The 14428-nt window shown below is 44.0% G+C and overlaps 1 protein-coding gene across 2 annotated transcripts in view; it reads right to left on the reverse strand.

Annotated features, from left to right (window-relative positions):
- Positions 1–5109: 5109 nt before the first annotated feature.
- The window catches only part of ASIC2 (acid sensing ion channel subunit 2), a 597272-nt gene continuing 587953 nt past the window's right edge, over positions 5110–14428 (reverse strand). For both annotated transcript variants that reach the window (XM_069952708.1, XM_069952706.1), the window contains exons 9-10: positions 5583–5651; positions 5110–5472 (exon numbers count right to left, since the gene is read on the reverse strand). In XM_069952708.1, the coding sequence (XP_069808809.1) occupies positions 5371–5472; positions 5583–5651 (171 nt within the window). In that variant the 3' untranslated portion in view covers positions 5110–5370. The remainder of the gene's footprint in view (positions 5473–5582; positions 5652–14428) is intronic.

Genomic DNA, 14428 nt, shown 5'->3' on the forward strand with positions numbered 1-14428 from the left:
CGCTGCCTTTCAACATGAGCTATTACATGAAACGATTATCATCTGGAACGGCCGCTAATCCACCCAGTACGGCCGATAATAGTTTCCTGTAATAGGATCCTTAGTATTAAAATTTGTTGAACCCAATAGTAAGACAGCAAGACAGTAACAATAGTTCATACAAACAGCTGTTTGTTTGGCTCTTTTTTCCTTCTATAACTTTGGCTGTAAACATATTATAGTAAATTACATATGTTTCTGCCGTAAAATAGCCCAAAAATATTTTCACAATATAGACAGAATGCATCAGACGTGGGTCTACCGGTATATAAGGACTCTATTTGTGGTTTTGTTGGTAATAATAATCCACCACCCACACCCTGCAGATAAAGAGAGAAGTTTCCCTTTCTACTCAGTGACCTTACTTTTCTCCTTATCCCACTTTATCCAGCACAGCCTATGTTTACAGAGGTAATATCCGCTTCTATGAGAAAAATGCCTATTATGGTTACCCAGAAAGATAGCCGCAGCGTCTGTGCATTAAAGTAATATATAGCGCATGGTTCTGCTATGCACTTGTGATAGGGGAATTAGCTTTGCAGGCCACTCTTTCTTCAGATGGGAAATAATAACACATAATTCAATGTATGTTTTTTGTCGAGAAGCAGAGTGTGCTGGCCAAGCAGCAGGTGCCGCCATCTGTACCCAGCGCCCATGATTGAGGTCAGTGTGTTACCTACTTTTCTCTTGATTAGTCTCTTCAAATAACTCTCTCTCCCCCACGCAGAACTGAGTCCTGCTATGCAGTAAACACAACCGAGAGCTAGAAAAGGCCTTTACAAAACATAGCTGGAATTTTCTTTTAGCCTTTTATATGCACTGTGAGATATTCCCATCTCATCTGATTAACCACATAATCTGTCCATATTCCCATTAGCAGAACAGTAGCCGGCATACGCATTGTATGAGCGCGGTGGTTTTGATCGCGAAGCCATTGACACAGAGAATGACACCTCCGATTTCAGGAAGATTAAGGCTATTCTCTTGCTAGTTGTGTTTTATGTGTCTTTCATGACTCTAACGTAGTATTCTCCATCCTATGGCTTTCCAGCTGTAAAACTACAATTCCCATCATGCTGTGCTCTATAGTATTTATCTACTTATCGATGTACATCCCTCGACCCCGAATGAGTAATACACTTTAGAAAAAGCAAATAATATAGTATATGAATGTTGATGTCTTTTGTGGTCTTATTCATATGGTGCAGTATTTGATGCATTTTTATAACCCAAAACAAGACTTCATCTGAAAAAGAGAAGTTTTATACTATATCTCTGTTTAGGATCCACTCTTAATTTTGCATAGAAAAATGTCCATGTACTGTACTTCTTTATCACTGCAACTCACCCAGGAAAATGAGCCCATCACTCATGTTGTTCACTGTTGAAGCCTTGTGACAGCTGACAGAGAAGCGCCCATAAAAACATGTTATCAGCAGAATATTTTCTTAGTTGGCAGGGGGGGGGGGGGGAGATGCCACCTGAGACCTCATGGCACAGATGCAAGTGACCTGTAAAGACAGGGGTGCAGGACCACCACGGTCTGTGTGTTCTCTAGGACTCTAGGAAAACGAGTGCAGTGTAGATAACAGGGGTCGGAAACCTTCGACTCTCCAGTTGTTGCAAAGCTTTAGCTTCGGCTGTCCAGGCATGATGGGAGTTGTAGTTTTGCAAAAGCTGGAGAGCCAAGGTTTCCTACCCCTGGTCTCTAACATGGCTACCCAAACTGTGGCTCTCTGGGTTTACAACATTACAGCTCCTATAATGTCTTGATAAGAGATGATCGAACATCGGGAAATGTCAGGTTCATTCAAACTCGATCCTTCTTAAACCTTCAGCACTTGATTCCAGATGCCTTCCCATTGGTGGAGACAGCCCGAGTAGTAATAGGTTGTGCCCCTGTATTCCAGACGGTACTCGGGCTGTCTCCACCTTTCCCACGGAACGGGAAGGCATCAGGAACCAAATGCTGAAGGTTTGAGAAGGTTCGAGTTTGATCGAACCTGACATTTCCAGAGACAAGGCATGATGGGAACTTGTAGTTTTGCAACAGCTGATGAGCTGCAGGAAAGGGAGCAACACTGAAATAACCAGTCAGTTATAATTTTTTTGGTCTAAATTGTCATTCACACATTTACAATTAGACTGCCATTCTTAGTCTTTAAACACGTCATTGCTTATATGTCCATTAGGCCTAAGGCAAGCCTTGTACCCAAGCCTGTCTACTCCTAGACTCGGGCACTAGAATACCTTTTAATGTGGCTTTTTATGATGTCCTATTTTTGCATGGAGGATACCCTGTGATTTAGGTGCATGAAAAGCACTATGGGGGAGATTTATCAAATATGGTGTAAAGTGAAACTGGCTCAGTTGCCCCAGGCAACCAATCAGATTCCACCTTTCATTCCTCACAGACTCTTTTTAAAATGAGAGGTGGAATCTGATTGGTTGCTAGGGGCAACTGAGCCAGTTTCACTTTACACCATGTTTAATAAATCTTCCCCCTGTCTACCCCCCATTATTCTTGTACATTTAATTTGTATTATGTCAGTGTTTTTCTCACAATAGTTTAATATATGTAACATAGTTTATGGAAATACTATGACATGTAAATCCCCATAATACGTAGCTCCCCATAATAAATTTCTCTTCGATCTGTTACCGATATATCACTGGAGCATCTGCGTACAGTACATGAAATACTTAAATGGGTCAGTGAGATTTACAGTGTTATTATTCAGTCCCGCGAAAAAAGCCAGGGATAAAGCACTGTTTTACTTTTAAAGGGAAACTCTACACCAATGAAGGCAGCCATTACATTTCCCAACCAAGAAGTCAGTAATGCTCCATATTAAGGGAAATCTGTCACCAGGTTTATGCCGCCTTTTTCAGGACAGCAGAAACTAGTGTTATACATCAGTGTATGCAGCCTAAATGCATTGATTTCATCCAGGATGGTAAGTACAGAGCAGTAGTAAACCCAATGATGTGGACATGCTTAGAAGTGCAAAATATTTGTAAGCAGCTGCACCCCTGGATAGTCAGTTTTCTATCTATGCTGTGTACACATGGTTAGGATAAGGGACACTAGTTTGTGCTATACACATGGTTTAAGTGACTCTGTACCCACAATCTGCCCACCCCAAACCACTTGTACCTTCAGTTAGCTGCTTTTAATCCAAAATCTACCCTGGCGTCGGTTTGGCAGGTGATGCAGTTATTGTCCTAAAAAACGACTTTTAAACTTGCAGCCCTGTGCCAAACGGTTGTGGCCTAGATTGTGTATGCATTAGGCTGGCACAACCTCTCTGCCCCTCCTCCCCGCCCTCTTCATGATTAGGAATGCCCCAGGCAGGTATTCTCCTATTCATCAGCTGTGTGAACACTGCACATGGGCTGGATTGTTAAGGCACCTGTGCAGTGTTCACTGCAGAGGAATAGGAAAATTCCTGCCAGCGGCATTCCTAATGATGAAGAGGGTGTGGAGGAGAGACGGAGGGGTGGTGCAAGGTTAGGGCATAGATACTCTAGGCCACGGCAGTTTGACACAGGGCTGCAAGTTTAAACGTTGTTGTTTAGGACAATAACTGCATCACCTGACGACACATCTTGAATTAAAAGCAGCTATCCGAAGGTACAAGTGGTTTGGGGGGGGACAGATTGTGGGTACAGAGTCGCTTGAAGCATTAAAGAAGTGCTTCCTAATTCCAGTCCTCATGGCCCACCTGAAGGTCATGTTTTGAGTAGAGATGAGTGAACCTGCCGAAATTCGTGTTTGTATGAACCTGGCGTCTGATTCCCGTTGTCTGCAGGCTCTGTGAAGAGGGTGGATACAGCCGGAGGACCGCCTGGAAAACTGGGATACAGCCTATGGCTATGGTTGTATCCCAGTTTTCCAGGCGGTCCTCCAGGCAGTTCCAGGTTCGCTTATGTCTAGTTTTGAGGATATCCCATACAAAGAACACCTTTGATAAAACCTGATGCACTGAGTATAATTATATCACCTGGGAAATACCAAGGAAATCCTCAAAACATGACCTGCTGATGGCCATGAGGCCTGGAGTTGAGAAGAACTGCATTAAACAACCCGGGGACAGGTGTAGCGCTGTTTTTGCAGGAAAGTAACTGTGCTTTTTCTAATCGTTGATACCACCTTTAACTGGTGCCAGATTATGATTAATAATTAATAGCACCTGATAGCTGGATGCGAGGTGCTGATCCAGGGATATTTTTTTAATATTTGGAGTCAGGAAGGAATTTTCCCCTTTTCCCTCTGGAAAAGTAGGGTTATAGGTTAGACTTCATGGATTGTTACGTTAAAGAGCTGCAACTATGCATCAGACACTCCCGCCCAGCAAGCACATATCGTATCACAGCGGATTTCATGCTGCGAGTTTTGTAGCTAAATCCATTACAATAATCTGTACTATTATGGTCTATGACTCTGCATTCTTGCAGCAGATTTTTATTCCACTGTGAGAATGTAGTGGCAACTTGCACTCCAAGTTTCTCGAGCATGCTCCTGTCTGCCTCTCCCGGTCCTTACTCGATAACAGCCTGCTCAGCCAATCACTGTGCTGTCCCGCTGCAGCCAGTGATTGGCTGAGCGGACTGTCAGTGAGCTGAGATACAAAGAAACAGACGGGAGCATGCCGGAGGAACGGGTAAGCATGGTATCTTGTATTTTTATGGACAGGCATAGAAGTAGTTAAAGATTTAAAGCGGAGTAAAAAACTGCTGCAAGAATGCAAAGCCATAAGCCATAACAGTACAGAGTATCACAGCAGATTTCGCTGTAAAACAGCGTAAAGTCTACTGCAATACTGTTCATATGAATCTACCCTAAAAGCAAACTGTCCGAACACTCAACATTTGACTTTGCTGCCTGAAGAAGTTTGGGTCGAACAAGTTCCCTCAGCACTACTTATGATATATAATTCATGTTACCAGTTCCTAGGAATCTTAAAATTTAAGCCCAATCTGCTTCAACCCAAAGTTGAAACACAACATTTTTGCCATTGTATGAATTTTTATTTTGTCATTTTCTTTTTTGTTTTATATAAAACCCCCTTGTTCAACCCGCTTAGCACACGGAGCTGGACGTAGCGCAATGTGTGTGCGTTGTGTGTCTGTGAGGGTGTCTCCTCACATCGTATATGAGGATCAGTGCCATATACACTGCAGGCATGCAGGGCTGTGTACAGTTGGCAGTATACAATTTTCTCTCAGTCCCCTCTCCTTTCTCCCAGGGTCTGTGGCGGGATCCCTCTCCACACATCCATGCTGTGTCCACTATCATTTTGGCACAAAATAAAGAGTGTTTTCAAGGCGTCAACAGGCAATTTCTTCCAGTGTCCCCAGCGTGGCCTGCAGTGGCACCGTCACAGTGTGGCTAATGGTTTCTGAATGGTTTGGCATGTTGTCACAGGTACTCTGGAGGAAAGCAAACACACATTGTCACTACAGAACTCTCACAAATTCGTGGGACTTGATTTCTCGCCAATGATCTACACCCAACATTATTTTACAGGGAAGGTACTCACCAGATCCTCCGTGTGTCTTCCTTCCTCATTGTCTCTGCCCAGGAGATCTAACAGCTTCTCCTTTATTAGCTGAGAAACAAGATTATGATGAGATGCTGAGTAACCAAAGACATAACTGCATGTATTGACATGTCACAAGTACAGTTTATTACTAACTTTCATGGGTTTACTTACTTTCTTCTGTTATTTAATTTTGAATTTAATGCTATTTTTTATCTCTTAAAGGGACTAAGCATATATGATACCTCCTAACTGTTTACAAAGTCACAAAATCATGAATTCCTTCTAAGCTGCAGTGTCAAAGGGAGTAAATCTGATAGATAGATAGATAGATAGATAGAGCAGAGGCTCCCGCAATCCCCTATGGTAGGCCCACCTTAAAAAGGCCCCTAATAACCCCAATGAAAAAAACATATCGGCAGCCATTAAAGGGGTTATCCAGCACCAGAGACAGCACCACTCTTGTCTCCAATTTAGGTGTGGTTTGCAATTAACCCCTAGACGACCCTGCACGTAGGGTTACGTCATGGAAGTCTGTCCACAGACGACCCATGACGTAACTCTACGTCCTGGGTGTTTCTCCGGCTATGAAGCGTGCTCCGGAGCGGAGCGCGCTTCATAGCAAGTGGGGGCCGGCTGCAGTGAGCAGCCGGGACCTCACCGGTAATTAAACGCTGCAGCGATCGCTGCGTTTAAGTGTAAGTGACAGGGGGAGTCCCCTGTCACTTACCGATCGGGACCCCCGCAGTATGACTCACCTGCCTCCGTGCGGTCCGATCGGTGATCTGCTGCACTAAGCCTGCACAGGCAGGCTCAATAAGCAGATCGCCGATAACACTGATCAATGCTATGCCTATGGCATAGCAATGGTCAGTGTAAAAGTCAAAGTAGTGTATGTAAAAGTCCCCCAAAGGGACTTCAAATGTGTAAAAAAAAAAAATTCAAAACACTATTACACTACCCCAAAACTTCTCCCCCAATAAAAGTTGAAATCACCCCCCCTTTCCCATTATATAAATAAAACATATAAAAATAAATAAATAGATAAACATATAATATACCGTAGCGTGCGTAATTGTCTGATCTATTAAAATATAACAAGTGTCATTGTGATCGGTGAACGGCGTACACGGAAAGAGGGGGAAAAGTGCGCAGATTACCGATTTTATGTTACATTATATATTAAAAAAATCAATAAAAAGTGATCAAAACGTCCGATCTTCACAAATATGGTATTAATAAAAACTAGAGATCATGGCGGAAAAAAATGACACCCCATACAGCCCCGTAGGTGAAAAAATAAAACCGTTATAAGTGTCACAATAGGCCCATTTTATTAATATTTAATTGACAAAAAAAGGATTTCATAAAAAAAATACATATATAACATTAGAGAATCTGTGTAACCTGCATAAGGTTGTGTTCGGGCTGACCTATAGAGTAATAGTATCATGTCGCTGTTACCATATAGTGCATTACGTAGACACAGGAACCCCCCAAACGTTACCATATTGCATTCTTTTTTTACAATTTCACCTATTTATATCTTCATAAATAATATATTTGGGATTCCATCATACATGTTATGGTAAAATGAAAGACGCCATTACAAAGTACAACTATTCCTGTAACAAACAAGCACTTACATGGCTTGTAGATAGAAAACTGAGAGTGTTAGAGCTCTTAGAAGGGGAGGAGGGAAAAACAAAAACACTAAGATCAAAATTTGCGCGGTCCACTGGGTCATTTTGGGCCTGGTCCTCAAAGGGTTAAAAAAGTCCGGTGAAAATTTTTATTAAAGTATTGTATTGCCCCCCAAAAGTTATACAAATCACCAATATACACTTATTACGGGAAATGCTTATATATTACGGGAAGTGATTTTTCCCTGCACTTACTACTGCATTAAAGGACAACTCCCACAAAAATTTTTTTTTGCTCATTTAACACACATTACAAAGTTATATAACTTTGTAATGTGGTTAAATACCCGGCCTGGCCCCCTTCCCCCACTTTCGGACCCCCGACCCCCCACCCCGGAAGTTAAGGAATGTATACATTACCTATTACGATCGTCACGGTCCTCTTCTCCGGGGCGGCATCTGGTGACGACGACGTCAGAGCCGGGGGCGGTCCGGGTCTTCTTCCTCCTCGGCGTCTTCATGCAAAGTGAATGGGGATGAAAAGGCTGCCGGTGCACATGCGCACCGGCAGCCTTTTCATTGGCTGGAGCGCATCACATGGCTTCCAGCTTGCTCAGCCCTGATTGGCTGAGCTTGCTGGAAGCCATGTGATGCGCTCCAGCCAATGAAAAGGCTGCCGGTGCGCAAGCGCACTGGCAGCCTTTTCCATCCCCTGGACCCGGAAGTTGGAGACATCGCTGGATGGCGGACGGCGGCGACGGAGAGGCGGACGGCGGGCAAATCGAGTGGCGATCGTCACCGGAGAGATGGTGAGTATGGTGTCTGTGTGTGTCTGTGTTTTTTTTTTTTTTGGGGTCCCGCGGGAGTTGTCCTTTAAGGCTTCACTTTCTGGATAGAATGGTGATGTCACGACCCGAATCCCAGAGCTGTGCGGGCTGTGGCTGCTGGAGAAGATGATGGCAGGGGGACACTGAGGGACACAGGGCCCTGGAGGGACACTGAGCATCCCTCTGCCATCATCCTCTCCAGCAGTCACAGCCCGCACAGCTCTGGGAGTCGGGTCGTGACATCACCATTTTATCCAGGAAGTGAAGCCTTGATGCAGTAGTAAGTGCAGGGAAAAAAGCACTGTATAAGCATTTCCCGTAATAAGTGTATATTGGTGATTTGTCTAACTTTTGGGGGGCAATACAATACTTTAATAAAAATTTCCGCCGAACTTCTCATTTAACCTGATAGAGCAGAGGCTCCCACAATCCCCTATTCTAGGCCCACCATAAAAAGGCCTCATGGGGCCAAATGACCCCATGAAAAGGCATATCATTGGCCATTAAAGGGGTTATCCAGTGTTCCAGAAACAACATGACTCTTGTCTCCAGTTTGGGTAGAGTTTGCAAATAGGCTCCATTCATTTCAATGTAACTGAGTTACAAAACCCCATCAAAACTGCAGAAAGAATGGTGCTGTCCCTGGAAGAAAGTGACCATGTTTTTGTAGCCCATTTAAGAGGTTAAAGCAATATCTAACAATCTTTTTGACCTCTGTACTGAGACCTCCACCGATCGCTAGATATAGTTGGGAGAAGCATGTGGGTGCGCACTTTATTCCCCAACTCACCGCTCAGTCTGACTTGCTGCAGGAGCTGGGCTCCCTGCTCCTTGTTAAAGGGGAACTATTGATATGTCCCTATTGCACAGGAGATGCCAAGGAGAGAGGTATATAATTTACCTTCCTCCTTGTTCGTGTGCAGTTAGTAGTTTGCACCACAGTGTAGTAATACCATCAGGAGTACTGGGGGATGTAAGAAGCACCGCCTGTCCACATAGTGCCAATCCGGCCCGCCCCTGGCCAATCTGCTCTATTAATTATCAGTAGAGCAGGTCAGGGTGGGGCAGATTTGCGCTATTGGAGTGGGCAGTACTCCTAAAGGGTGCCCCAGTGCTCCTAACAGTCTTACCAGACCGTGGAGCAAACTACTAACTGCTTCTGAAGAGCACCGAGGAGGAAGGTAAAAGACATACCTTCCTCCTCAGCGTCTCCTGTGTAATAGGGGGCTATAGTTAGGGGGCTGAAGTTTATTCCATTAAGTTTATAGAACTAACCTCCTGTAACAAGTCAAAGTCTCCTGGCTATATCTAGTGATTGGTGGGCTTCTGTGTCATCAGTCAGTGACAGCTTTAAGAAATTGCCTCATACAGTACATCACCCATATTGTAACCCCTATTGATGCTCTGTGTAAGGTTAATACCTCCTTATTATACGGAATAGAGGTAAGACTGGCACATTTATATTAGTAAGCCATGAATCTCTTCCTTATTCAGCATTTTGTTAAGAGACTTTACCCTGAGGCTTGAATCAAGTGAGCAGAAAAGTGCTTGAGCGTCTTGGATTGTTACGTTACTGCACAAAAATGCTGAGTTTCATCTTAGAAAGATTATGGACATTAATGGTGAATGAAAATGGAATTACTGTTTAAGTTTCTGCAGACAGCATAATTAGAGTATAGCATGTATGTTCTTAAAGGAGAAAGGGCTAAAAGCCACCCTTAATATTTTAAGTGATTCTTTACCTTATAGCACCACATTACTTTTAGGTCCAATATTCATCCATTCCTTGGTAAGTGAAATGCTTTCCTTCCATGGAGTGAGGGCCATATCATTACCTCTTAGAAGTGATATGACCCCCCCCCCCCCCCCCAGTTGGATACAAGAATTTTGTAGGTCTAACCAGCACAGCAAACCAAACTTTTGAATCTAACAGAGTAAATGTACATATGTGGCAAATGAACCGATCATGTTCGTTAAACTGGGGGAGATTTATCAAAGGGCGTAAAATATACACTGGTGTAAACTGGGGCCAATGGGCACCTCATTGGCCTTTGCTTTTTACTAAATTTGTTTGTCTTTTAGCCTCAGAGGGTTAAATAAGGGGACGCTCGGAGCAATCAGTTCAAATCAGGAAGGAGGAGGACCGCTGACCTATCTTTCAACCAAGGGGTCCAGAGTTTTTTTTAAATTTGTAGTGTGTTCTATTTGTATAACTTGCCATCTCCTCCATAGTATGTATTTGATATATTTTCTTTTGCCAGTCATGTAATGTGGGAGGGGTGGTTTGGTTCTTAAAGGGTAACTCCACATAAGGAAAATGTGTTTTCTATTAAAGTACATTGAAAGTTATATAGATGTGTCTATACAATGTATTAACATATCTGTATGGTTCTGCCATACTGATAGCTAACAGAAATCCAGGAAGTGAAGAAAAATGGCCTCTGTGCCAATTTACATTGTCTCCTGCTCCCACTGCTATCCCACCTTAGGAGACAAATATTCCATGCCTATGTCTCACATTGTGTGTGTTTGCTGAGCACAGGCTGATGATGCACACAGGGGGCAGGGAGTGATTCACCAACTTCACTGATTGTGCAGAAGTGTGCAGTGAAATTAGGGCTGTGTTCACACATGTTGGAGTTTCATTGCAGTCCTGCAGCATATTTACAAAAATGCAAGAGTGGAGGAACAGCAAGCCCGCACTGCATACAATAACAGTCCTAAAGCTGGATAGACGGTGGCACAGAGGAGATTTACAGTTGAGACGCCTGGGGTGCTACAATGAAGTGGTACAGGTGCAATGTAAACTGGAGAAAATAATCGAGCACTCACCAGGAGATGTCTTCAGCAGTTTATTTCATGGATTCCATAGCAGGGAGGGGGAAGGTGGAAAGGTGTAGGTGCAGGCGCATCACCTGGAATAGCTATTTCGGGACTCCTCCCTTCGTCTAGCCAGGCCGGTACGTCACACCCGGGGGGGTGTTATATACACACAGTAAGTAGTGATCAAAGGTGAAAATAAAAATGTGAACACCAGGGGACATATAAGAGCATACATCATTAGCAAGCACTCATATTGGCACTGGGATACATATAATGGATAAACTATAAGAATACACTTAGATCGTTACGTTCATTAAGTCCACCAGCTCCTGTGGCATTTAACTTAGAGATCCACATTGACTCTCTTTGTAATAGAAAGTGATGCCGCTCTATCCCTTCGGGAGCTTGATTGACTCTTTCAATGCCAAGGAAACGAAGGACCCCTGTGTCGCCGCCGTGAACAGTGTGAACATGCTCGATAAGTCTAGGAACTCCTTTTTTGGATCTTATCGAGTAACAATGTTCTTTGTAGCGCGTCCACAGGGGCCTCTTCGTTTTACCTATGTAAAATCGTTTACATGTACAAACGATGGCGTACACTATGAAAGATGTCTTACAGGTAATTAGATCTTTGACTCTGCAATCAACACCGTTAAGGTTTATGTAACTGACATTAAGCATTTTACTGCAATAATTACACTGGCCGCACCGCCTGTTGCCAGTTATGGGTGCTTTTGCTAGCCATGTAGTTGTGGGGTCGCTGCGACTAATAGTGCTGAGCGCATCACCAATAGTACCGTTTTTGCGAAATGCTATAACTGGGTGTTGTAGTGCATATGTGTCCAGATCTGGGTCTTGCTGCAGCAAGTGCCAGTACTTTTTTATAGCTTTTTTGATCACTTCATTCTGTGCAGAATTCTGAAAAGCAAAAGAAAAAGCGGGTTGTGCTTTATTCTTATCATTTCTACCGTGGATAAGGTTATTTCTATCTAGACTTAAAGCTCTTTTAAATGCTGACTGGACAAGTGGTTTCGGGTAGGCACGAGCGACCAGTCTTTCTTCTAGCTCTTTAGCCTGTGTCTGAAAAGAAATGTCAGTGCTATTCACTCGCCGTAAACGGACCATTTGGCCATAGGGGATGGCTTCACGGACGTGTGTGGGATGGGAACTAGTGTAATGGAGCAAGGAGTTACAGGCTGTGGGTTTCCTGTACACTGACGTGGAAAGCAACCCGTCTAAGACATCCACTTGGACGTCTAGAAACTCAATGGACGTACCTCCTATTTTGTAGGTAAAAAGCATGTTGACGTTGTTATTGTCGTTTAGATACTCGACGAACTTCACAAAGTCGGACTCTGACCCGCTCCAAACTATGAAGACGTCATCAACAAAACGTAAGTAAGTAACCAATTTGTTACTGAAGGGGTTACGTGTGGAGAAGACAACATCATTCTCCAATTTTGCCAGAAAGAGATTGGCATAGGTACAGGAGACCGGCGTGCCCATAGCAGTGCCGATCTCCTGACCGTACCAATCTCCCTCGAACATGAAAACATTGTTATTAAGGACAAAGCGTAAAGCATCACATACAAATTGCTTTTGCATAACTGACTTCTGACAGCGTGACATAAACCACTCGACAGCCTCTACACCCGCATCATGCGGGATGCGGGTGTAGAGGCTCTCTACATCGATGGAGGCCAGAATGTACTCAGGGGACCAGCAAATAGAGTCCAATGTTTTGATGAAGTCACTTGAGTCCTTGAGGTAACCGATGATGCCCGGAAGAATCGGTCTGAGTGTCCAGTCTAAATATTGCGAAAGGGCCTCTGTGGCTGATCCTATTGCTGATACGATCGGGCGCCCAGGTGGTCGGTCCAGAGATTTGTGGACCTTGGGTAGGAAATACCACCTGGGCGTCCTAGGCGTAGGGGGCAGCAACTTTTCCGCCATTTTCTTGTCCAGACTCCCAGTGGAGCAGTGTTTGTTAAGGAGAGTCCTTAGTTGGTTCAATATACCCGGTATGGGGTTCTTAGGGAGCTTAGTGTAGGTTGCAGTGTTGTTAAGTTGCCAATAGGCTTCTTCTAGATAGTATGTTCGTGGCATGACTACAGTGGCGCCCCCTTTGTCCGCCCGTTTGGTTATAAGATCTGGTCTATTCCTGAGCCATTTGAGGGCCCTTTGTTCAGAAAAGGACAGGTTGTTTGCTTTCTTTGGATAAATTAGAGCTTTTACTTCTTTTGAGACCATTTTGTGAAACAAGTCCAGGGGGCTACCTGGAGTGACTTGGGGGCAAAAGGTAGATCTATTACCTCCTGTAAATACGTTATCATCGTGTAGTGGCTCCTCATATTCACGCATGCCGTCAACATCTGCCAATGCTGTGATGCAGCGTACCTCGTCAGCACTGAATTCGGTCGGGGGAAAGAAGCCCAGTGGGCCGATATGGCATCTCATAGAGGACAGAACGGATTGATGCTCATTGTCACTTTTATTTATGTTTTTAAAGAACTTTTTTAAATTAATTTTACGTATGGCCTTGAATAGGTCAATGTCAAATGTTGAGGGAGAGAAGTCTTCAACCAAGCCATAATTGAGACCCTTCGCCAACAGTTGTGTACATTCCGGAGGTAGAATTTCGCCAGTGAGATTGATCACGTTAGTTGGGTTTGATACTAACGCCAGGTCACTTGTTTCCTTTTCTTTTCTCCTCGCCCTTTGTTTCCTTGCTTTCCATCCGCCTCTTCTGCTCTTACGCCTAAAGGGCCTGTCCGTCGGGTATTCGGAGGAACTCTGCCACTTGTTGTGGGTTGATCTGTGGGTGAATCATCATCACAACAAGTGGCAGAGTTCCTCCGAATACCCGACGGACAGGCCCTTTAGGCGTAAGAGCAGAAGAGGCGGATGGAAAGCAAGGAAACAAAGGGTGAGGAGAAAAGAAAAGGAAACAAGTGACCTGGCGTTAGTATCAAACCCAACTAACGTGATCAATCTCACTGGCGAAATTCTACCTCCGGAATGTACACAACTGTTGGCGAAGGGTCTCAATTATGGCTTGGTTGAAGACTTCTCTCCCTCAACATTTGACATTGACCTATTCAAGGCCATACGTAAAATTATTTTAAAAAAGTTCTTTAAAAACATAAATAAAAGTGACAATGAGCATCAATCCGTTCTGTCCTCTATGAGATGCCATATCGGCCCACTGGGCTTCTTTCCCCCGACCGAATTCAGTGCTGACGAGGTACGCTGCATCACAGCATTGGCAGATGTTGACGGCATGCGTGAATATGAGGAGCCACTACACGATGATAACGTATTTACAGGAGGTAATAGATCTACCTTTTGCCCCCAAGTCACTCCAGGTAGCCCCCTGGACTTGTTTCACAAAATGGTCTCAAAAGAAGTAAAAGCTCTAATTTATCCAAAGAAAGCAAACAACCTGTCCTTTTCTGAACAAAGGGCCCTCAAATGGCTCAGGAATAGACCAGATCTTATAACCAAACGGGCGGACAAAGGGGGCGCCACTGTAGTCATGCCACGAACATACTAT

This window comes from Dendropsophus ebraccatus, chromosome 14, assembly GCF_027789765.1.
Source record: "Dendropsophus ebraccatus isolate aDenEbr1 chromosome 14, aDenEbr1.pat, whole genome shotgun sequence".
In the NCBI taxonomy this organism is placed as follows: Eukaryota; Metazoa; Chordata; class Amphibia; order Anura; family Hylidae; genus Dendropsophus; species Dendropsophus ebraccatus.